Source organism: Pinus tabuliformis, chromosome 3_1 (assembly GCF_031772625.1).
Source record: "Pinus tabuliformis cultivar Carrire ecotype Pingquan chromosome 3_1, CPIR1, whole genome shotgun sequence".
Classification (NCBI taxonomy): domain Eukaryota; kingdom Viridiplantae; phylum Streptophyta; class Pinopsida; order Pinales; family Pinaceae; genus Pinus; species Pinus tabuliformis.
This window is the reverse complement of record NC_142301.1, coordinates 744,362,834-744,388,263: the sequence shown is the minus strand read 5'-3', so window position 1 is coordinate 744,388,263 and position 25,430 is coordinate 744,362,834. Positions and strand designations below refer to the sequence as shown.

Sequence of the window (25,430 nt, the reverse complement as noted above, 5' to 3'; positions counted from 1 at the left end):
AATCCTAAATTTGAACATTGAATTTTAATCCATATAATCTCATGATGTCGATTCATTTTATTAAATAAAGATTTTAAACAAACCAAATCAGACCACACTACTTTTATTAAATCCTTTTGAGGTACATATTCATACAAACATTGAAGAATAAAGGTACACGTGGTATCAATTATTTGACCCCATATTTTCTCAAATCTCTTATATCTTTGTGTTTTAAAATGGTATTTTTATGCTGAAAGGCATTTTCTCTATGGAGTTTGATGGGAAAACACTGTTAAGCACAATCAATCTCCTTACTCCATTTTTGTCATTCCCTCGCATCAAAATTCAATACGTGGTTCGTCCTGTATAGGGTTCTTTGGGTCTTGTTTAAACTGTTGAAGTGGTCAAGGTGCAAAAATATTCTGGCAGGTGGTGGGCATGATCATGCTCCGTGCATTTGGGACATGACACATGCCAATTCAAATAAGTACCTATTCTAGATGGAGAATCACAAGGTTGCGCTGAGAGAGTTGGCCTAGTTTCCTCGTGACAAATCTTTGTTGGCAACTTGTAGAGGATCAACGGATAGGTGCATTAAACTTTTGAATTGCAACACGAGAGTTCTCGTGTTTTTGAAAATCACCAAGACAACATCTCAAGTGTGTTGTAGTGGAATTGATAGGCCTTTTTTTGAATCAATTCACTTCTCATTTTTGTCTACACTTTTCCTCTCATTTGACATCTGGTACACATTTTTATGCCCTCTTCTCCTCTCCATTTGACATCTGACACACATTTTTATGCCCACTCTTCTACTCTTCTCCTCTCAGCTTCACACCTTTTCCTCTCAACCTTTTTGAAAATCACCAAGACAACATCTCAAGTGTGTTGTAGTGGAATTGATAGGCCTTTTTTTGAATCAATTCACTTCTCATTGTTTTCTACACTTTTCCTCTCATTTGACATCTGGTATACATTTTTATGCCCTCTTATCCTCTCCATTTGACATCTGACACACATTTTTATTCCCACTCTTCTACTCTTCTCCTCTCAGCTTCACACCTTTTCCTCTCAACTTGACACCTTTGACACCTTTTTCTCATAATTTGTCATTTGTTTAACTACGGTAATTGGTTTATTGAAATCCCAAATAAGTACTGAGAGGAAATTTTTTTAAATGTGCAGAAGGTGCCATGATGAGAGGCGATGGCGAGAGTCTTCTTACAGTTTATCTAGAAGTGGATTGCTTACAAAATGTTTTCCCTTACTCACCAATGTATTAAAATTGCTAAGGGAGGCTAGTGGTACATTTTCAATCCCCATAGATTCACCACCTTTCTTGGTCTTCAAATGGAGCACAATAGTAACTGGAAACTAAAATACCAACTAGCAACCATAAGGGAATTAATAAGATTTTGTATCGAGAGATCTATGAACTCCTCTGAAAGAGAATTTACCAATTGAACTAATCCTTATTGCTACTAGCTCTTAACTAAACCTTTGACGCTTTATTATTAAAAACATTGAAATAAAAAACATGTGTAATTAGTGGTTGATATATTCCAATTTATCAAATAACTTAACAATCACAATATCAATTACTTATTAAGGGAAAATTTTATCAATGGCATGAAGACAAATATTATTGAAGTAGCTTATTTATATGGTGTGCATGGAAATTGTTTTATACCTCAATACATTTTTCTTTTCCATTTAGTCCAATAGGTTCCTTTCTTCGAGAAACATATCAAACACTAACATTTATTAATGACTTCTAAATATAAAAAGCTCCAAAATGGAATGGTATTGGTTTATATTGGAATTGTTGTCCACTAGTTTTACCCATTAGGATTAGTAAAGGCACTTCAATAAATTTAATATATGAATTCAAATTACACAAGTGACACCATATAAAGAGAAAAAAATAAAATGAGATTGGTTATTATCATATTTGCATTGAAATTATATATTTGTTTTTTGTTAAGTCGAGAGAAAGAAATCTACTTTCACTACGGAAAAGGGGCAAACAAGAAGTTATTTTTTTGCAAGGAAATTCCAAATACATTATCACATTAGTTTAGTGGTTTCCATTTATTAATATAAGTATGAAATTGAGGAATGGAAATGGCATCCAAATGAGAGACCATGAAATTAACAAACCTTGGACTTTGTGTGAGATCACTCCCTTATACCCTAATTTTCTTAGGAGTTTCTCCTATGATATGGTGAAGCATGTATCCCAACATAGACTAAATTAAATTAACACCCAATTTTTCACTAGTGTAGATATTATATCTTGTACCAAATGGAAGTACTTCATAGTCATGGCCCTCCATATCAACATTTTCTTCAATAAATATCTTAGGCTTGAAGGTAAATGGGCTCTTCCATATAGTTAGGTCTTTAAAACGGCTTGCATATTTACATGTATATTAGATCCTTTAGATATATTATGACAACCAATCGTCAATATTTTATGTTTTTCTATGAAAAATCATTAGAGAAGTGGGTGGACATGCAAAGGGACTTTTTTGTGATATATTAATTAATTATAGATGATGAAAAGCAATGTCACTCATAACTTTATATAGTTTGTCTTGTGATAAAAATATAAACATACCATTCCATAGATAAAAATATTAATAAGACCCCCTCGAGGAGCTATTAATGAAGATGATCCCACATAAACACAATAAGTTTTGTCAAAAATATATTCATCCCAACATGGTGCTCACACTACTATGTGGTATTGTCTATATTTCTTTTATTTTTTCTTACAGATCGTATGTCACTCCATACTTAATACATCCTCCTAACAACATTTCAATCCTTACATATTAATCTTAATATTAAATATACATTAGCCTTTACTATAATAATAATAATGGATATAAAAATTACAACCTCAAAAATTTGAATTCTTCTTAAAAAAACCAATTTTAACTTTAACACCCTTTATATATATCTAACCTTTTATATATTGTACATGATGAAAAATTAGTTTGTTTCATAGTTCTGTGCTTATTATCTTAATATTAAATAAAATAATAATAAATGTAAAAATGCTTTTTTGGGTTGTTCCTAGTTTCCCATACCTGGTTTAATTTCCTATTCTTTTGACTCGCTCAATTGATTATGCAGTGGAGCCCATAACTAAAGGGGAAAAATGGAGAGAGGTGTGGAGATTTCCAAGAGCCACAAAACTGTTGTCCCTCCTCACTATGACACTGCTAGTGGGTCTGCAGGATTTACTCTCAACATCCATGGCGTGCAAATTCTGGATCGAAGTGCTCACGCAAAAATACCAAAAGCTCAGGTCCCCTGCACTCCTTTCTCTCGTTTTTTTCTCTTCAAACACGTCAGATTCTTAAAACTTTCGAAATTTATGGATAAATTATAGGAACAATATATCCAGTTGACCTCCAAATACCTTAAAAACCTAGTTTGGGAACCCTAACCAACCACAGGAATGTATTTCAAATCTGGGGTTTGTGAATAAATGTACTATGTTGAAGGATATTGCCACTGCGATACCAAAGTTGTAGGATTTAGGTATTAAGGCCTTGACTAGGGTTTGCAAAAGCTTAGCCCTATTTATAGCATGAAAATCCCCAAGTTTTCCTACTTGTTCTCCTTCTCAGACCTTGACTACACTTTGTAGTCTTGCACACAGCTCCTCAACACATAAGCCCCTCAATATATCTGAATTACCCTCTAATGCTAGCCATTTCCAGTGGAATTTGGTCACGAACCTTCGTATTTTATTCTTGGATTCTTAATGGAAGTGTAAATTTCAACATTTAGCATAGTCGTCCCCTTGTGAGTAGATAATCTAACATTGGGACTATCAGGAATTCACCAACGACAAACACTCTGCTTATGTTGTAGTAATCTGCAAGCTGCAATGGTGTTTTGGAATGCATGTAGGAAACATATTCACTACATAACGTTGTTTGCCATCGATGATGGGGGTTTAGTTTGAGAGGATTATTGTTCGATTAGTGTTAATTTTTCCATAGTGGAAATATTCCTGTGGATTGGGATGAGCCGCACTCACTGCCAAGTTCCATCCGTACAACAATAGCCATTCAAATTTTGAGAACATGTTGACTCCAACCTTTGTCCCCAACCTGGATGTAGGCAATCTCCTTTAGGTCCTTTCCTAGGTTAGCCCTAATGCATACTTGAAATTGCGGTCTAGGATTAAAAACCCTAATTATTTTATCACTGATGGAACTCCTAATAGGAGCTGAAATTTGCACCAAGAACCCAAAAAAGATTAACCTAAATAAGGAAGGACAGTTGAGTGGTTTGTTTTGCAGAGAAATCTTCCTCCTAGGGATACAACATCACCATTTTTTTAGCATAACCAAGGGCCTTGAGCACAGTGAGCTTTCTCCTTAAAAGAGAACAAATAATAACCCTTTGTCAGGTTATGGGTGGCTGAACTGTGCCAATTCTAAGGCTCCCAGACTTCCTTTACATAGGGCTTTATGATGGTCTTGGGTAGGATCTAGCTCCACAAAATAGTCCAGCAAAGTAAAGTGTTTGAATTTATCATAGAGAACAAAATGTTCGTTTTCAGGAATTCCATTCTCATGAATGTCATTACCTTTGTTGATTTTGTGGAAGAATAAAATGAAAGAAGATAACTTACAAAACGTAGAAAGAAAAGTAAACAATAAAATAGAAGAAGAGGGAAAATGTAGAATTTCAAACAGGATTATTTTTTCCCTAACAAAGTTATAGTTAAATCACATTGGTATGATTTGAATCTTAATCAATATATGTTTGTTTTCTAAATACTTTATTTGGTGTTATTTGTTTGAATTGATTATGCAACTGTTTTAATTGAATGGTTTATAATTATTTTTTCATTCAAGTAATAGTTCTGATTCTTGAATTTTTGTTAAGTGTCTTTATTCTCTATAGTACCTAGTGGTATCTTTAATGTGGCCGTTATTTTCAACTCGAGACCTAGATGTAGGAAATTGATTGCGTTTGTTTTCAACTAGCTTATTCTTAAGGTCATGGCTGTCTATTTTTTTTCTGGTTTGTCTATTTTTTGTCTGGTTTGTTTCAGATACTCGCCAAACCTTAAAGAAATTAAGGTTGTGAAACACAAGAAAGTTCGAAGAGCAAGATTGTATTACTTAAGAGAAAAAGTCCCAAGGTTTTCAACCTTCAAATAATGATTCTAGGACTTTGAAATCTGACTCCATTCATTCTTATGAATGCTAGTTTCTTATGTAGGTAAGTAGATGATTGACCAATACAGTCCAATATATGTAAATGGAAGGTGGCAAATGTGGGCATTGCAAATGTTGGCCACCATATGTTATAAAAAAATTTGGGACATCTTTGTTTGAAGTTGAATTTTTTTTCCTCCCATACATGTGACCAACAAATTACATGAATTTATATAAATCTTATTTTGTATGGCACTCTATTTGATGAATGACAAGATATTTTTTATGATTAGTTATGAATGTGGAATAAAATCCTTCAGTTTTAGAAGCTTTGAGGAAGAGGTCTTGATTTTCTTTTTTTGCTCTTTGATATTTGTACATACTTCCTCTGCTCCTTGTGCACATTTTATGCTTAGTACCAAGGCATGTTCTCAACATAAAGTGTGCAACAATATCATAAATGAAGGATATAGAGAAGACCTTCCCTATTGTGTGTCAGTTTCAATGTGAGTGGTAAACCCTAAACGACGAAGTTCATGGCTGTCTATTTTTTTTCCTTTCTAGTATTTCTTTTTTTTTTGTCTGGTTTATTTTAGATACTCGCCAAACCTTAAAGAAATTAAGGTTGTGAAACACAGGAAAGTTCGGAGAGCAAGACTATATTACCTAAGAGAAAAACACCCGAGTTTTTCAACCTTTAAATAATTGATTCTAGGACTTCAAAATTTGACTCCATTCATTATTATGAATGCTAGTTGCTTATGTAGGTAAGTAGATGATTGACCAATGCAGTCCAATATATGTAAACGGAAGGTGGAAAATGTGGGCATTGCAAATGTTGGCTACCATATGATATAAAAAAATTGGGACATCATTGTTTGAAGTTGAATTTTTTTTTTTTTTTTGAATCGAACCCATACATGTGACCAACAAATTACATCAATTTATTTACATATTATTTTGTATGGAACTCTTTGTTTAATGAATTACAAGATATTTTTTCTGATTAGTTACGAACGTGGAATAAAAATCCTTTAGTTTTAGAAGCATTGAGGAAGAGGTTTTGATTTTTATTTTTTTCTCTTTGATATTTGCACATACTTCTGCTCCTTGTTCTTATCTCTGTTCATTATACACCTTTTATGTTTAATACCAAGGCATGTTCTCAATAAAAAGTGTTCAACAATATCATAAACGAAGGATATAGAGAAGACCTTACCATTGTGCGTCAGATTCAAAGAGAGTGGTAAACCCTAAATGAGGAAGTTAGCAAATACATCTTTTAAATCATTGTTTGAATGTTTTCGAAACTGATATTTGAAAGAAGAATTGTTGGTGGTCAAACTATTTTTTTACTCAAACATAATATGTTCCTACCACAACTGGATTTTAGCATAAGAGAATTTTGACTCTGTCAATTCATAGCTATTTAGACCTCCATGTTATATATGTGGGCTAATCGGGAATTCCTTATTCATTATTCTCTCTGTGTAGATTTTTTCATGTTTTTTCATCTACATGTCTAACGCAATATTGTAATTACCTAAGAGAATAACTCCTGAGGTTTTCAACCTTCAAATAATGATCCTAGGACTTTGAAATCTGAATCCATTCATTATTATGAATGCTAGTTTCTTATATATGTAAGTAGATGATTGACCAATGCAGTCCAATATATGTAAACGGAAGGTGGAAAATGTGGGCATTGCAGATGTTGGCCACCATATGATATAAAAAAAATTGGGACATCATTGTTTGAAGTTCATTTTTTTTCTTTCTTTTGAATTGAACCCATACAAGTGATCAACAAATTACATGAATTTATTTACATCTTATTTTTTATGGCACTCTCTGTTTGATGAATGACAAGCTATTTTTTCTGATTAGTTATGAATGTGGAATAAAAATCCTTCAGTTTTAGAAGCTTTGAGGAAGAGGTTTTGATTTTCTTTTTGCTCCTTGATATTTGTACATACTTCTACTCCTTGTTCTTATCTCTGTTCATTGTACACATTTTATGTTTAATACTATGGCATGTTCTCAACAAAAAGTGTGCAACAATATGATAAATGAAGGATATAGAGAGGACCTTCCCTATTGTGTGTCAGATTCAAAGTGAGTGGTAAAACCTAAATGATGAAGTTAGAAAATACATATTTTAAATTACTGTTTGAATGTTTTTGAAACCGATATTTGAAAGAAGAATTGGTGGTCAAACTGTTTTTTTCTCAAACATAATATGTTCCTACCACAACTGGCTTTTAACGTAAGAGAGTTTTGACTCTTACAATTCATAGCTATTTAGACTTCCATGTTATATATGTAGGGAAATCAGGAATTCTTTGTTCATTATTCTCTGTGTAGATTTTTTCATTTTTTTAATCTACATGTCTAGCAAAATATTGCAAATAGGGAGCTTGAGTCTTAGGGTTGTTGAAAAGAGTAACTAGGTTTAGTTTTCATAATGACATGTGTAATTGTGATTTCATGTAATTGATGTAAAGAAGAAAATAAAATTATTCTTCTAATGCCTGAATCATGGGTTTCATGATCAATAAATTTTATTTTAGTTAATGTTCCCATTATGAGCCTATAGTTTTTGTCATGAAGTCATAGAAGTCAAATTGAGTCAATGTCATGTATGCATGACCCTTCTTGGGCATGTTACATTTGTATATGAGTCAATGAAAAAGTGAAAAAAGCCCTCTAAGACTAAGCTCAAGCTCCTCCAAGAAATCGGCATCAAGATGATCTCCAAAACACATGTTGGCCTAGTCTCCAAATCAAGTCGGCTTATTTACATGAGAAAAATACTATAAATAGGGCAGCTCAGCCTCATTTGAGATAGATTTTCGGTGAAGGTATGAAGCAAGCAAGAAGTGTGAAAAGGTCAAGGAAGATAGCCTCATAGCCAGTGAGAATAAGGAAAGAAAAGTGAAGTTGTCTAGTTTTGTTTTAGGGCTGAAATCCTCCACAGGTGCAATGAATCTATGTTGTCAAAACTATAGAAAGAGTCGAAGTATCATAGTCATACTTGAAGGTTGAATCTAGGAGGAAGTTAAGGTGAATATCAAGCATGAGATTGAAAATAATATGTCTCCTTCTAGAGAGAAGAAGATTAAGGGTCAAATTTGGTAAAATCACATGTTTTAGGGTTTCTGAAATAGGGCCTAGAAGTGCAGTGTTGAACCAAGAGGTTAGGAATAGTTTGCGGAGTGCTAGTGAGGGATGAACTAGGGAAAGGATAGGCTTTGGTGTCTGTCTATTTCCCCTGCGAAGCAATCCAAGAAGCGTGTGAGCGTTGATAAATATAAACAGTTGAAACCCACTAAAAAAAGTTCAAATTCAGGGACAAAGCACTAGAAGGATTTAATCAATTGCAATGTTAAATCAATTTCAAGTAAGAGGTAGGAGGATTGAAGAATTGTACACTAAATCCTCAATCTGGGGGCAGTTTTACTAATTCTTTTAGGAAGATTCCAATTTCACTTCATGAGATATATTATACTGCCAATAGGGCACAATATGAGGAGCTGAAGAAAAAAGCCCTTTTTTCCTTATAGACAAGGCTTTTTGCCTTATAGACAGGGTATTCTTGGGTATTTGGGCTTCGCGTCTAAAGTTTCTCCCCAAAACGTGGATTTGTAGCAGGGCACAATGCCCATTCTTAGTAATGAATGGTTTGTGCCTATTTTCTTTTGTAATTTCCAGATTGAAAATTTGTTTCCAAGTCTTTTTATGTTTTCATTTATGTGCAAGCCATTCAGGGCCAGTGGATTTTTATTTCTTAAAATTATGGCAATTAGGCCATATAGAATAAGGTAACATTTGACCTATAATATTCATTTCAGGTGCTGCTACTATATAGACAATGTGTGGAGCTTGGTTAAAATGAGGACTATTGAAGATCCTGCTACTAGAATAGTGGGGAAGTTGTCAAAGTTTATCATTTTTAAGAAATTCAGAGGTAATGATGTGTAGTGTGTTGAAAGATAAAACTTGTGAAGGAAATCTGGGAGGGAAATCAAGGCTACTGATTGGTAGAATGAGATTTCCATTCATTGGAGAAACTCTCGAAAATATTTCTCCACTCAAGACCTCCGATGGTGGTCCCTTCCTTCAAAAAAGAATTTCAAGGTATCAAATTTAGTTCTCTATAGTTCTGCATTGTTGCACCCATATTAGTTTTTTTGTTTTTCAATTTATTTATTCATGATGCTGTGCATTTGAGATATAATGAAATTATTTCTTGGGTATTGAATTAATAAACATGTATGGAAACATATTCAAAATCCACATATTTGGGAATCCTACCATCATAATGGTTAGTGTACTGTAGTGTAGTGACTATAGTTTGCAATAAAATTAGCTATCCATCGTTACTTCCTTGGTGGTGTGTGTTGTGACTTTATATCTCAACTTCATTGGAGACCTACATTGTGACTTCATATATTGCACATTTGTAGTAGTGGAAAGTAATCATAGGAAGAAGGAGAAGGTTATTAATGTGAAATGGACTCCCAATATAGGGATACTGCATTGTAGTAGTAAGACTTGCAATTATTATAAGCATCACATAGGTAACAACCACAAACCAAAGAGGGCCCACAAGGAATGACACCAAAAGCACTTAGTGATGTTAATGGAAGAGTGAAGGAGGATGTTATAACATTGGGGACCTGCACTCCAAAGGAATGGAATTGCATCTAAGCATCTTAACGAAATATTGTGAAAATCTAAATGTATGATTTAGATCTCATGCACTGGTCCTACTTGTGCTTATGGTGGGGAGGACGCTAATTCGATTTAGAAAAAGCTTTACAACATCACAATTGCATTTTCCCTGAGAAAGGATTGTGCAAAGCTAAATGTAGGATCTAGATCTGATGCAATTTCCCTAGCTGCTTATGTGAAGGGAGATAGCTATTTCAATTTAGAAATAGCTCTACAGCATCAAAATGCATTTTCCTTTAGAAAAGATTGTGGGGAACTAGATGTAGGATCTAGATCTGATGCACTTGCTCTACTTGCTTATTTGGTATTTGCAGGAGAGAAGGCTATTTGATTCAGAGAAGGCTCCTTGATTTTGCAACGGCTCTGCAGGATCACAAGTGCATCCAATATCAGTTTTTGGAAAAAGAAAATAAAAATTAAAGAGTTAAAACTATACACCTAATATAGGGATGCAAGCGAGTCTGCTTCTGGCTAAAGCCCAGAATTGGGAAGCAAGTATGGGAGGAAAAAATCATAAACCCAATACAAAGAATGGAGAAACGTATAACGAAAACACACCTCAACATGAAAAAGACCAGTATTAGAACTAATAACATAAACCCAATATAGAGAACATAAAACCCAATACAGAGAACATAAAAAACTTATGCAGAAAGCATGCTTGAAGACCAGTATTGGAGAAATAAAAGCATAGACCCAATGACAAAATATACCTAAAGGCTTGTAGTGAAGCTAAAACCATAAAACCAACACATAATGGCATAGAAATCACAACAACAACACTAGAAAGGCATCTAGGAAGGCCAAGGGGAAGTCTTGGCAAGGAACCCAAGAAGGCTTAAATAGAAAATGTTTATGCAAATTTCCATGGTATCATACAAGGGAGGTAGTTTCGTAGTCTAATATTAAGTAGAAAAAACGTGTGGAATTGTCCAACTAATAGTTGGGAAGAAGCAGAGACTATTAATAATAATCATAAAGTGGACCTTAAAACTATGAAAAGGAAAAGTAGGTAGAAGGTGGTGCACAAGGAGCTGGTGTAGTTTGGCCATTAAACTGTTTGCAAGCTTATTATTATTATTTTATTTGGGGTATATACCCATTATAAACTTTCTTCATGATATTAATATGGTTATTTATAAACTTTCTTCATAGGATTAATCTACTTATTTATTTATAGGAAGCTAGGCAAGAGGAAACTAGCATGTTTTGTGTATATGGAATACCTGGTGTTGGAAAGACAGCGTTGGTAAACAGGTCTACAATTTCTAGAAGCCTTTCCAAAGTTGGATTGAAGATGTGATTTGGCTCATAGCCTCTCGATCCTATCAAATTTCAGACTTACACAGTCAGATTGTTGAGACAATCAATTTAGAACTCTCGGGCTTTTCTAGTCATAATACCCGAAAGATGATATTCTCTCAAACACTTTTCATAGAAAATTTCTTTTGATATTAGACAATGTGTGGACTCCCCTGGATCTGCTGGAAGAGTTAGGTTTCAGGGAAGGTTGTCGTTGTAGAATAGTTTTATTCTCTACACATAACAAAGATCTGGCATTAATGGAGGTGTAAAGGACACTGAAATTGGAGCACTTGGCTATGAAAGAAGGTTGGGAACTATTTAGAGAGTAGTTTTCAAAGACAACGATGTTCTGTAGGAGTTAAAGGAGTGTGCCCAAAATATTACAGACAAGTGTGAAGGTACACCCTTCACCATAACTGTATTAGGTAATTCAATGATTGGGAAAACCACTGTAGATTAGTGGAATAATTATGTACCTCTGATAAAAACTGAGGATCCTTTTTTTCGAGATATTCATCCCCATGTTCATAAATATTTGTAACTGCCACTAAAATGGAGCTATGACGATTTGTCCAATTCAATCTTGTAAAATTGTTTTCTCTACTGTGCCATGAAGATGAAGAAATTGATGTGGATATCTTGATGAGAATGTGGATTGTTGAAGGCCTTGTCAAGAGTAGATAGGCTACCTATTCAATGGACATGGTCACCGTGAATAGCTACTCAAGGAATCTTATAGATCATGGTTTGTTCATTGATAAGCATCTCATTGGTAATGTTAAAAAACCAGAGAATGTGTGGAAACCAAAGCACATAAAAGTTCCGCATGTTATTCTTTACATATGCACAAAGTTGGGATTACAGGTGAATATTTCTATGCTAGAATCAAATTGAAGATCTTCCAAATGATTTTGGTGGCTCAAAAGTTGTAAGTTTAAAATTTTCCAAAAATCCATTATCTGGTCATGTTCCACAAAGCTTTTTCCATAGTCTCACATATCAGCAGGTTCTTGATCTCTCCAACGCAGTATGGTGTTAGTTCCAACATCTCTTAGTCAACTAACATGTATAGAGTTTCCCTCATTGAGTCGTACTCACATTTGCAATTTCCCTCCAGCCATATGCAATCTTCCACAACTTCAACTTTTAGATATTTCCTTTTGTTATATAGGATCCTTGCCTCTCGCCATATGCAATCTTTCAAGGCTTCAAGATCTTGGTGATTCCACTACAGATATCTCAGCTCAATTCATTGAAAAAGCTATAGTGGCATTCAGAAAGTTCAAAGCCTTTAAAGGATCTCACACGTCTAACAGAGCTCGCTCTAACTATAATGTGAAGGACCAAAGAGAATGAAACAGGTATGGATTTAGGAACCTTGTTGGAAATTAGGCACCTATCCTTGGAGTATAATGGACATCTTTCACAAGAGCTAAGCATGCATCTTCCCTGTGGTATGCAAAATATGCAAAAACTGCAAACTCTTAGATTGATCAGCTACAAGGGAGTATAATTACTAGACTGGATTTGTGACTTTCAGTGACTATAGAGAACATAATTGTTTGGGTGTGATCAAATGATAGAACTTCCTTTGTTGGAGACATTTCCAAAGTTAAATTTTCTCAAAGTAAAAGCGTGCACACGGGTGAGGGACCTCACAGAAAGGCCAAATGGATTTCCAATGCTAGAGAGGGTGGATTTTGTGTCCATGTCCTACTTACAAAATATGGTGGGGCCATTCACTACCCTTTGTGTCCTTAAGATTAAGTATTGCCCAATGTTGAGGAGGTTAGGTATGGACATGAAGAGCTTAGGGAATTTAACAATATTAATGGGGGAACATGATTGGTGGGAACAAATAATTTGGGATGATTATGGAATGAAAAGAGCACGCCCAGAACAAATATTCAGAGTTTTGTGAACCTCTAATATTGTGATGTTTTATTTGTCTTTAGAGCTTTGCTAATATTATGATGTTTTATTTGTATTTATATCTTTGTGAATTGGTAATATTATTAGTTTTTTATTTGTATCTAGACCTTTATCACCACATAATATTATGGTGATGTTTCATTTGTATTCAGAGCTTTGTGAACTTGTAATATTATTGTAATGTTTTATTTGTATTTAGAACTCTGTCATGGGTAATATTATCGTGATGTTTTATTTGTATCTAAAGCTTTTTGAATTGGTAATAGTTTTGAGATGATTTATTTGTATCTAAAGCTAATTTCTGAAATGATAATATTATTGTGATGTTTTATTACTGGACTATGCAAACTTTGGCCTAAGTGGGTGCAAAATTCTTGGCATGTGTCACTTTGTTGATGCCTAACCATGTATACATTGAGAATCAAACCTGGGTTAGGTGGGGTAGACTCACATCAAGCTTCTGCTAGACCACAACCCAACCTCCATAAACTGAAGCACACTTACTAGATTGCTCAGGCATACCAATCCCTTGATTATATTGTTGTGTATGATCCATTTCTATTTGCCAGAAATCCCCATTCCCTCTACATAGCCCCGTTACATTAAAACTCATGCAACATATGGTGGAGTGGATCATGCATGTCATAGTAGTGTCCAATTTCACCAATTAATGTCATAGCCATGCTCTCTATGATTTTTCATAAACATTATGTTGTTTTTTAATAGATGTTTTCAGTTGGGCGTGGTGGGGATGTTGAGATCTCATCTAGAGTTTTTGAAATGGGATCTTGCTTATATGTTGTGATTTGTATTTGGATTCTTGCCTCATTTCTTGATCGCTTTCTACTTTTTAATAGATGTTTTCAGGTAGATGCATGATTTTTGAGATCTGGTCAGGGTGCTTTGAAGTAGGATTTTGTGTAGGTGTTGTGGTTTGGATTTGAAATTTGTTTTCATTTCTTTTTGAACTCACACTTTTCTGGTGGGTTTGTTTTTGTTTATATCTTTTTAGGGTGTTTGAGAGGTGGAATCTTGATTAGCTGTTGTGCTTTTGGTTCTAACAATGAGTTGTTGTTTGTTTTAAAGTAGTTAGGATCTCATCATCAAACTGTTATACATATTTATACTATAATATGGTAAATTTCAGACTGTTATTTATCAGTTTTGACAATATTATCTTTTATCTGTTTAGAGCATTAGGAAGTATCTTAATCTTAATGCTAATCTTAATCATGCAATACCAGCTTCTTGATGTTGGATCTGATATGGCCTTGGGGGCATTTTGGTCTCATTCATGATGTTATGAGTTGCACTGCTCTTGTTAGTTGCCTTGATTCTTTGGTATCATTGAGATCACATCATGATGCTTTTGGTATAGTTATCTTGCATTGCATTACATTTTAGGATTCACTAGTTTCCACTACATTAAAAAAAAATCAATTTTCAGGGTGCTGAATCAATGTGAGTTCATGGTGGGTGTAGAAGCATCTTCATATTTAAAATCAAGGACCTTTACATATATTCAATTATCTGGCTATGATGGGTTAATATTAGCTAAGGTTTTGAAAGCTGATTGGACTTGTATTGAAGTTTTGAATTATTGTGAAATTATAGATCCAGGGCCAGATTTCTCAGATCTTTTTTTCTTCAAAATTTTTCTATTTGAGATGCAGTTTGTGTTGATTCTGATTCTCTTTCTTCTTTTGTAGTTTGACAACTTGTATGGATGTAGGAACTCTCTCCCAGATGGTCTTATGAGAGCCACATATGTCATGATTGCTGGTAAGGTTGTTGTTGTTTGTGGGTTTGGAGATGTTGGCAAGGGTTGTGCTGCAGCCTTGAAAGTCATTGGAGCTAGGGTCATTGTTACAGAGATTGATCCTATCTGTGCCCTACAAGCACTTATGGAAGGCCTTCCTGTTCTCACCCTTGAGGATGTAGTTAGCACTGCTAATATATTTGTGACAACCACTAGCAACAAGGACATCATCATTGTAGATCACATGATGAAAATGGAGAAAAATGCCATTGTTTGTAACATTGGTCACTTTGACAACTAGATTGATATGCAAGGCCTTGAAACTTCCCCTGGTGTTAAGAAGATTACCATCAAGCCTCAAACTGATAGATGGGTGTTCCTTGACACCAACAGTGGCATCATTGTTCTTGTAGAGGTATGTCTGATGAACTTGGGTTGTTCAATTGGCCACCCAAGTTTTGTCATGTCTTGCTCCTTCAAAAACTAGGTAAATATTTCTAATGCCCTGCAACCATTGCTTGTACATACTAGATTGCTCAGGCATACCAATCCCTTGATTATATTGTTGCGTATGATCCATTGCTACATAGGTGTATGTTCCATAGATGGTGCATAATCTCTACCTTTTGTTGCAGGTCATTGCTCAGTTAGAGCTTTGGAATGATAAGAAATCAGGGAAGTATGAGAAGAAGGTTTATGTTCTGCCTAATCATCTAGATGAGAAGGTGGCTACTCTGCTCTTGCCCAAGTTGGGTGCCAAGATACCAAAGCTTTCTTCTGATCAGGTAGAGTATTTCTTCAGAAAATATGAACATTATATCACAAATCACAGAAGCATAAAATCTGAGAAAAAAATTGATATGATTAAATTTCATGTGGTTTGAATATCTATTGTCAAAAATAAAAATACAATTATCCTCTATCCACTCCTGGAATCTCTATGCAAACTTTCCGAATGCAATGATAAACAAGTTTTCTCCAATCGTATGAGCAGATATGGAAGGGACATAAGGGGAGTTGATGTCACAGTTTTATTCCACTAGGTATGTGGAGGCCCAGTGTGTTGGTGGCATTACTTCACGAAACATTTGAGCCAAATCATGCAGGAGTACACCACATAATTCAAAAAGATGGCTATAGTGTTGGGTATCTCTCCAAAGAACCCAGATGTACTCCTCAATTTTTTGGGAGGTCTGCACTGCCATCTACGTGAGCAAGTGATGTTATTAATGCCCAAATTGGTGGACAAGGCTTATGTACAGGCACAATACCTGAAGAAAATAAGCTTTAAAAGAACGTGATATAATGGATCGAAGCAGAAGGAGAAGCATGAAGCTTCTAAGGAGGATAAGAAGAAGAAAAATGGGGGAAATGATAAGAAGACGAAACCACAACACTCCAGTTTAAATATCCTAGCAACCACTGCAACAATGATGGCCATATAGAGGAGAAGTGCTGGAAGTTGCATCCAGAACTAAAACAAAGGAACAATAAGAAATATAATAAGAAGAATAATATCGTGGCCATTGATTCGAGCAACCAAGTTGAAATAAGCTTAGACGTGGATGAGAAGATCATATGTACATCACTGGAGAAGGAGGTTAATTTGAGTAGCCTTCAACAACAAGAAGAGAGATACATGACAAAACTATTCCATATAAAGATACAGGTCGAGAGACAAAGATTTATTCTCTTTCTAACTCGGGATCGCATGCAAATCTCATTGCGGAAAGTTGGTCAAGAAGTTGGGGATGGAAGTTCGTGATCATCCAAACTCATCTCCACTAGGATGGGTAAATAATCATGCAAATCTAAATAACAAAACAATTTAAAATTAGATTTTGTATCAGTGTTGATTTTATTAATGAAGTAGATTTGGATGTTGTTCCCCTTAATGTATGGGGAGTCATGTTTGGGGTTCCATACGTCTACATCTGTGATGTAATATTCATGAGGATAGCTAACCAGTATTGAATCATCAAGGATGGAAAATCGTTCATCATAAACACACACAAAGGAAAGTCAAAATTTTCACTGGTAAGTGCCAACCAAGCCAAGAAATTGATCAGTTCTAACAAGAAGTATGTTTTATTGTTTTTAAGATAAATTTAGTCTGAAAAGGAGTCAATAAGACAAAAGTCATCCATGGAGGGGTGTACTAAGAAACATAAAAAATAATTGGAGGAGTTGCTATAGGAATACAAGGATGTGTTCCAAGAGTCTAAAGGGTTACCACCTTAGAGAGAAGTGCAGCACAAGATCCAACTATTGCTAGACTTCCAATTGCCAGATATTGGGCTATATAGGAAATCTTTTATAAAAGCAAGTGAGGTGAAAAAATAATTACAGTAGTTGCTAGAACAGGGTGTCATTTGATAGAGCACATAACCATGTAGGTCACCAATCATGATTGTATCGAGGAAGGATGGGACTTGGTGGATGTGTATAGATTAGAGGGTGTTGAATAAAATCATGCTCAAGAACAAATATCCCCTACCGAGGATAGGCGATTTGCTAGATCAATTGCAGCAAGAGAAGTATTTCAAAAAGCTGGACTTGAAGTCTTGATATCACCAGGTTCAAGTCAAAGAAGAAGATACATGGAATATTGTCTTCAAACCTAGGCAAGGTTTGTAACAATGGTTAGTTATGCCATTTTTCTAACGTAATGCACCAAATAGGTTTATGAGATTAAAGAATGATATACTATGCCCTTTTATAGATTCATTTGTTATTTTCTATCTAGATGATGTACTCGTATATAGTGCTACATGGGAGGAGCATATTTCACATTTTATGCATGTTCTTAAAACATTGAAGAAGCACCAGTTGCTATAAAATTTTACGAAGTGTGATTTTGCACAACAATATTTGGTGTATCTGGGGTATGTTAGGAGTGGAGGAGAGTTGAATATAGATCCTTCAAAGATGGATGCCATCATAAAATGGTCTATGCCTACTAATGTTTCTGAGGTCAGGAGTTTCATTGGAGCAACAAAGTACTTGAGGAAATTCATAGCCTCATTTTCAGTGGTAGAAACACCGCTCCACACCATAACAACAAGTGGCAAGAGTTTCTAGTGGGGAAAAGGTCAGCAAAATTATTTTGAGGAGCTAAAGAAGAAGATAAGTCAGGCCCCAGTTTTGGCATTACCAAAATTGCAGTGGCCCTTTGAAGTGGAGACATATGCGAGTGGGTATGTTATGGGAGTTGTCTTGATGCAAGGGGGAAGGCTTGTTTGCTACCATTATAAAGTATTTCATGGGGTAGTTCTTAACTTCCCTACCTACGATAAGGAGTTCTGTGCCATGTTGCAAGTTATGAAGAAGTGGAATCTTTATCTTATGGGAAAGGAGAACATAATCCACATACATTACCAACCATTATAGTTCTTGCAGGCCCAAAGTAAGCTACAAAAGACTACGCATTACAAGTGGATGGGTTTTTTACAATAATTTCATTTGGTAATTAGATATATGAAGGGAAACACAAAAGAGTTGGCCGATATGCTTTCAAGGCCACACACATAAAAGATTACAGCTTTGGGGAATCTTCTGGACATGGATCCATTCACTCATGATACATATAGAGAGACATATTCAAAAGATGAGCACTTCAAGGAGGTGTATCAACAGTTGCAAAGTCAGATTCATGTGCATGATGAAGATAAGACTATTGACTACCATCTCCAGGATGCGTTACTCTACAGGCTAGATAATCTATTTGTTCCTAAAGGTGAGTGTTTTCAGCTAATCAGAGAGGCTCAAACCTTCGAGACTGCAAGGCACTTTGGTGTAGGGAAGACCACGACTAACTTGCAAAGGTATGTGTATTGGACCAAGGTGCAAGAGCATATATCTATGTTCATAAGAGGATGCATGCTTTGTTGTACCAACATGCCTAGCCACATGAGACAAGTTTTATATCATCCCTTACCTATTCCTACTCGTCCTTGGGAAATCATTTCCATGGACTTTGTGGGAGGTCTACCGACAATGAGGAAGGGACATGACTACCTGTTCGTGGTAGTTGACAAGTTCAGCAAGATGTGTGTTCTGATGCCCTGTAAAAAGCCCATCAGCAGACAAGAAGCAACCAACTTTTTCTTTGGATAGCTTTGGGTGCACTTTGGGATTTGAAGGAGCATCATTTCAGATAGGGACACAAGATTTCTCAGTGCATTCTGGACTACATTGTGGGAGAATATGGAGACAAAGATGAAGATCTATAGATCTATAATTTAAATAAAGTTGTAATAGTGTAAAAATATGGTATTTTAATATAATATTATCATATCTCTTGCGAAAAACTGTCCAGTGGAATATCCACGGTAGTTTACAAATAGATATCCATTATCAATCACAAATGATGACCACTAAAGCGTTTTTCCCAACATGCAACTAAGAATATGTGTCCCATGACCTTGGTCTTATTTTATTTACATAGAAAATCAACCAGGGACTGTTACAAAACCTGCTTTTCTGCTAAGAAAATCCTTCATCAAGAGACCAACAACAAGAGGTGTACAAAGGTAGAACTTCCATAGATTCTAGCTGAAGAAGAACACTTCTCTTTCAGATTTCGACCTTCCCCTTCTTCTATGTCTTCTCTGTGATATTTAATATAACAAATTAGTCAATTGTGTGTTGAAATGAGCTTCATATTCCCTATATTTATCTAATTTAGAGGGGGTGGGAATAGACATGTCCATTGGGGTAGGGCCCACTTGACATGTAGGCCACGTTGACACCTAGAGGGGTTTCTGTCCTAAAATTACATATTTAAAAATCCTTTTTCCTTTCTATTTATAATAGGTCGAAATAGTACTTTGGCTCTTTTGACTCAAAACCCTAGAAGCATGAAGAACATGCGTGTCTAGGAAAATACTAATAATTTTCCTTTTCTTTTCTTTTGCTTTTTACATGAAATACACAATAGTACAAATTATGAAGACTAAATCTAGTTACATTCTCCAACATTTTAAAGTGTTAAATAACTCTCTAACAAAGGCTTCTAAGCTAAACGAAATAAGAAACATTATGTCACTAGGGAAAATGTGACAAAGGGATATGCATGCCTCTTCAAGTCTTACAAAGATATGACTTTTTCATGTTACATAGACACATATACAACATATTCCAACTTATTAGGATATTGGGTACATATAAAATTTCAAGGATCACTATGTACATGATAAGCAGACTTGTTATGACTATAATGTGTGGCTCATGGTCATCAGCGGTATGAATTTATGAAGGGATTGAAATGATATACATATTTATAACCAAAACTCAGAGATACAGCGAAGCTTGAATTCTGTGAAATAATAGAAATATTCAAACTGTGTACATGTAATATGAAAATAAACTAGCTCAAATGGTGGTATGTTATCTCTGTGAAGAAATGTGATGGCCTCATGCCTTCAATGAATAATATTACAATGGTGCTCAAATCTCTTTTATCATAAAGAAGTAATTATAAACCCTAAAATCCAAAAACATGACCCTAGTAGATGAAACATCAAAGGCTTTTGGTCCCCGGTCTGGTAAGTTGGAACATCAGCTTATCATGGTCATAACTTTGGCATATGATCTCTGTTTGACACACATGATAACACATTGGCAAGGTCTATTTGATAAGTACATTTTTTGACTACCAATGGTCCATCAATATTTTATGCATAACATCATCTCATTTGCCAAAATAACACCAAAATGGCTCTAGAAGACCTAAAAACTATAGAAAAACTACCAAAATAGAAAAATTTGTTATGAACCAATGGAAAAGGTGGGTGGTCGCCAATATCAACCTGGATCAATGAGCCTTATTATTTCACACTACTTTACCTACATCTATCCATCTCAAATACTACTCTAATATCAATTATAGCCATAATATTCCTACAAACATTTTCCCTATTGTTTTTGCCATAAGTGCTATTACTTGCTTCCTCTTACACATCCTCTATCTATTGTCTCTTAGGAACATGGACATCCTCTAGAATCATACACAACCTTACTTAGAAACTCCCATTTCTCTTCTTTTTTTCCTCAATTTCCTCATGATAGGCATATATTAATCATCTTAATTTATTCTTCTTGAATTGTTCACTAAACAATTGTTTGAATAGTCAATTCTATAAATATTATAGTCATATATTGAATTGACTAATCTCAATATGTTTCCTTTTAAAAATATCAACAAGATTTAAGACATCACATAATTTCACTTTACTACACATGCACAAACTTGGTGTTTTCAACTACAAGATTAGCATCTCCATTTCATTGATTGTCTTGGATCTTCATGCTCTATCTATCATTTGTTAGAATAACTAATTCTAAAAAAATGACTTCACTCCCGTATTTAAGTGGCGATTCTCAATATACTTACTATTAACAAATTGAAGATATTTTCACCTCCACCATTGTATGTATACTCCTAGCCACAAAGCCTGTACAAGCAATGATCCAAAACTTGACCATGACTTCAATGAAATTCATATCTCAACAAATACCCGCACAACTCCACACAAGTTTGATACCTCCTAGTGCCTATTCCATTTGCAGTGATAGACAAATATTGTAGACAATGGCTCTTTCTACAATCTTGTTCTTCCTCTACCTCTAGGACTCCCTTTTCAAGGAAAAGAAATAGGAGGAAACAAGAACATAGGGAAACCTAGCTTTGTGCAACTCCATGACACAAGCTACATTCCACGCTCTCTTGGTTGTAGGTCTTCACTCTCAAGTTTCAGGAATTGATTTGGTTTGATAGGCCTAGTGCCTAACTTTCAAAAAATACTCCAAAAATTAAATTCTCTCTGAACCAAGCTTTCCACACAGCCACAAATTGTCCTAATTCATGCTAGAGGGATTAACACAAGTTTGAGTGGATCGACACTATTCTCCAAGTCACACACAGAGGGGGTGTATAAAATATTTTCAATACGCCACTTAAGCATGCTCAAGAGGTCTGTACCTCCTCCACACAACTTCTGAAAACATAGCCATATGATGACTTCTACAAATAGCTCATGATTCTAGACTTCAAAATAGCTACAAAGCCACACAGACTGCTCGAGTCAACAATAGGAAGCCAAAAAACATTACACAGGTTTAGCTTTAGACATAACACTCAAACTCATCGCTTTGAAAAACCTACATGCATATTTCTTTTAAAATAGCCACACTAGTCGGACCTTCCAATACCACATGTACCCCATGGATACTCAGCTCCATGCTCATAGCAAGGGCACCACCCACAACCAACATGGCTTATTCACTCAATTAATGCGAAGGATCCACACAATGTGTAGACCAGAGAACAATTGTATTTCTCTTCAGCCACAATGCTAACACCATACAACACGCACAATGCTCTCACCACACAACATGTTATTTCTCTTTGCATGCAGAATGATTTACAGGTTTGCGCTCCATGGTCAATCAGTAGATCCACAGTCTCCAATGTCTACAATCCTTAATATAGCAAACAAGCTCTTATCATAGCTGACAACACAATTTTCCATCACCACCATCGACTTAGTTCCAACTCACGTCTTTGATCCTTCTTAATATAGAAAACAAAGTCCTACAATAGATGACAACACACTTTTCCATCACCACCGTCGGCTTATTTGCAACTCAACAACACACACATCAAGGCTTCCTTTAACATGCAGGCCAAGGATCACTCACATCTCAACGTCATGCTAGAGGGATAAAACATTTACATAGGTTTGTGCCTCTTCCACACACTACAACAGTCCTCTTTCACCAAGTTCCTACATGAGTAATGGCCAAACATTCCAAATTAATTTTGCATAGGCATTATATTCTTAATAATATTGTTACAAATATTAATACAAGAAAAGATTGGAGAATTATCTTGAACCTAAATATCTGAACTAAACACCAAATTAGGAAGCTCTTTGGTTGGAGAGAACTCTACCAATAAATATGACTCATACATATTCTAACATTTTTTAACCTTTTAATTAAATTCATAATTTAAAGAATTTGTCAAATGAACAAGTGTCATATGAAATGAGTTATGGTTTTTTTGTCATGTGGTATCGATAAGTCTTACTATTGGCAAATGATATTGTAAAAAATATTATTTACATATTAAGAATTTAGAGGATAAAGTGTTGTGACATGTTTTTTTAAAATATATATGTTTAACTTATATTATAATAACTGATTTCCTGGAGCTAGTGGCTGTGGGTCCGAAGGCGGTAGCGTCCAAGTAAGTAGTTTTTTTATCTGGCAAAGATGGCGTCGGGCCCAAGTAAAGTGCGGGTGGGTATTTTTCAAAATGAGACTTTGGACATCGACCCGACGCCCGAAGATCTCCTCGCCTACTGGGGTCTGGAATAGTCAGAGGAGAACCTGCATCATTTCTTCCCGATGCAGGTCGTGATGTCATTAGGTGAGGAAAGGTCAATGGAAGCGGGAACTAAGGTTACAGAGGTTATTGCCAGGAGTCCTGGGGGAAACAAAACGCGGGAAGGGCGGCTATTTAACTCTGCTCGGCCTCCGTCTTTTGAAAAGCTAGGAAGAGATGTAAAAGATTCAGGAGAAGAAGATTCAAATCCAAGTTTCCTAGTAGGATCGGCGGGTGGGGGTTCTAGAAGGACTGAGGAGTCAAATGAAGGCATCTACCTACAGCCTGATAAGCGTCCTCGATCTTTTGAGGCTGCAGAGGGAGGAGAAAAGCTGGAGGATCTGGGTGGAAAGAGGAAGAAGCCCAAGATTTGCAGGAAAAAGGCAGCAAGACCCAGCTGTGTATTTGGAGTGGATATCCACATAGACGGGGCGTTGGAAGCTTCGGAAACCCTTCTTGTAGGCAGAGTTGGAGGAAGGAAGTTCACGGTGGCCTACATTAAGAAATGGTCACTGGCTGAATGGAAAGAAGCGCCACGACAACCTGAAGAGTTCAAGATGCTTGACAGAGGCTGGTTCTGCCTTCGTTTTGGGAAAAAGGAGCATGTTGAATGGGTGTTGTCCAAGCACTGGAGCCTAGGGAAGAGGCCTATCTTATTCAGGAAATGGACGCCTCTCTTTGGTGCCCAGAAAGAAAAATCTGAGGAGTTTCCAGTCTGGGTCAAATTAATGGGACTTCCTATTCATTTCTGGACTGACTCGGTTTTTTCCTCCATTGGAAATACTCTGGGTACGTTTCTTGTTGCTGTTAAATCCTATTTGCATTCTCATGACTGGAGCGCAGCTCGTCTTATGGTAAGCTTAAATCCAAAAGAAGGTTTGGCGGACGAAATACTTTTAAAGTATCGGGGCCAAGAGTTCATCCAGTCTCTGGACTACGAAAACCTCCCGTTCAGATGTCACCGGTGCAAAGTATATGGTCACCTAGCTCGGGATTGCCCTCGTGGTCATTGTAGGAGTCGAAGGCAGAGGCAAAATGGTTTTAAGGCAGAGGAAAAGGGAAAAATGGAGGTTACTGCTCAGAAGGAAGTTTTCGAGTTCAAGGAGGTCGAAGTTTTGGGAAATGGCCAGGAGTTAGGATCGGAACCTATGGAGGGTATTGGAATACCTCAGACTAAGGTGTCAACGAGTGTTGTTGCTTCAAATCAGTTCCCTGCAGCTGGTTTCTCAGCGGTCATTTCAAGGGAAGAATTGAATCAGGCTTGTCCCCCCCCCCCCCCCGAAACTCTCCTCCCCTCTCTTATCAAGCGCTTTGCATCATTCGTGTAGTGGTGAGTTGGATCGTTTATGTCAACTCTCAAAAGTTATGACAGACACGACGAAGGGACCAAACACAACTGACAGTGTTATAATGACGGTTCCATCCTCCCCTCCTCTTGCTCCTACGCATTCCGGAGATGGAGGGCGTGAATCTCATTACAATCTAAGGCCTTTAGCTACTAGAAAAGGAAAAGAGTCGGTAGCAAGCGGTTTGGCAATGGATGAGTTGTCCATAGGTCCAAAGAAGTTAAGAGGGAGGAAGTAGGACTTATCGAAAGCCAAGCTGAAGGGTATCATAGATATTGCTGGAGGGAAGCAGTTGTCATTGCCAGGGGTGCTTAGAGCAAAGCAATCACCTCCCGAAGGTTTTAAATGATCATTTTATCTTTCAATTGCAGGGGTCTTGCTAGTATCCCAAAAAAACTAGCTTTGAAGGAGCTGGTCAGGGCTAAAAAACCTGATATCCTCTTTCTTCAGGAAACGCTTGGGAAAGGAGATGAAATATTAAGCTGTCTGCATAAACTTCTGCCGGGATGGAGATTTCACGCAGTGGATGCTATAGGGCATTCTGGAGGTGCGGCTTTGGGGTTTAATGTGAAGGTTGCGCGTGAAATCTCATCTTGGGGGACAAAAAACGTTTTGGCGGTGGAAGTCTATTCCAACGAACTCTGTATTCCTTTTCTCTTTCTAAATATCTATGGTCCAAATGCGGAGCGGGAGAAGTTCTGGAACTCCTTCTTCGCAAAGTCCTTTTTGGCGCATCCAAATCTTATTATTGGTGGAGACTTCAACTTTTCGCTGGGCCTGGCTGAATCCTGGGG

The 25,430-nt window shown here is 36.2% G+C and overlaps 1 protein-coding gene across 1 annotated transcript; it reads left to right on the top strand.

Annotated features, from left to right (window-relative positions):
* The first annotated feature begins 3,148 nt into the window (after positions 1–3,148).
* On the top strand, positions 3,149–15,922 carry LOC149189506 (adenosylhomocysteinase 2-like). The gene is made up of 5 exons (XM_089410254.1): positions 3,149–3,298; positions 14,852–15,082; positions 15,203–15,316; positions 15,537–15,686; positions 15,896–15,922. Exons 1-5 carry the CDS (start codon positions 3,149–3,151, stop codon positions 15,920–15,922), a joined length of 672 nt encoding a protein of 223 aa, XP_089266380.1.
* Positions 15,923–25,430: the final 9,508 nt, after the last annotated feature.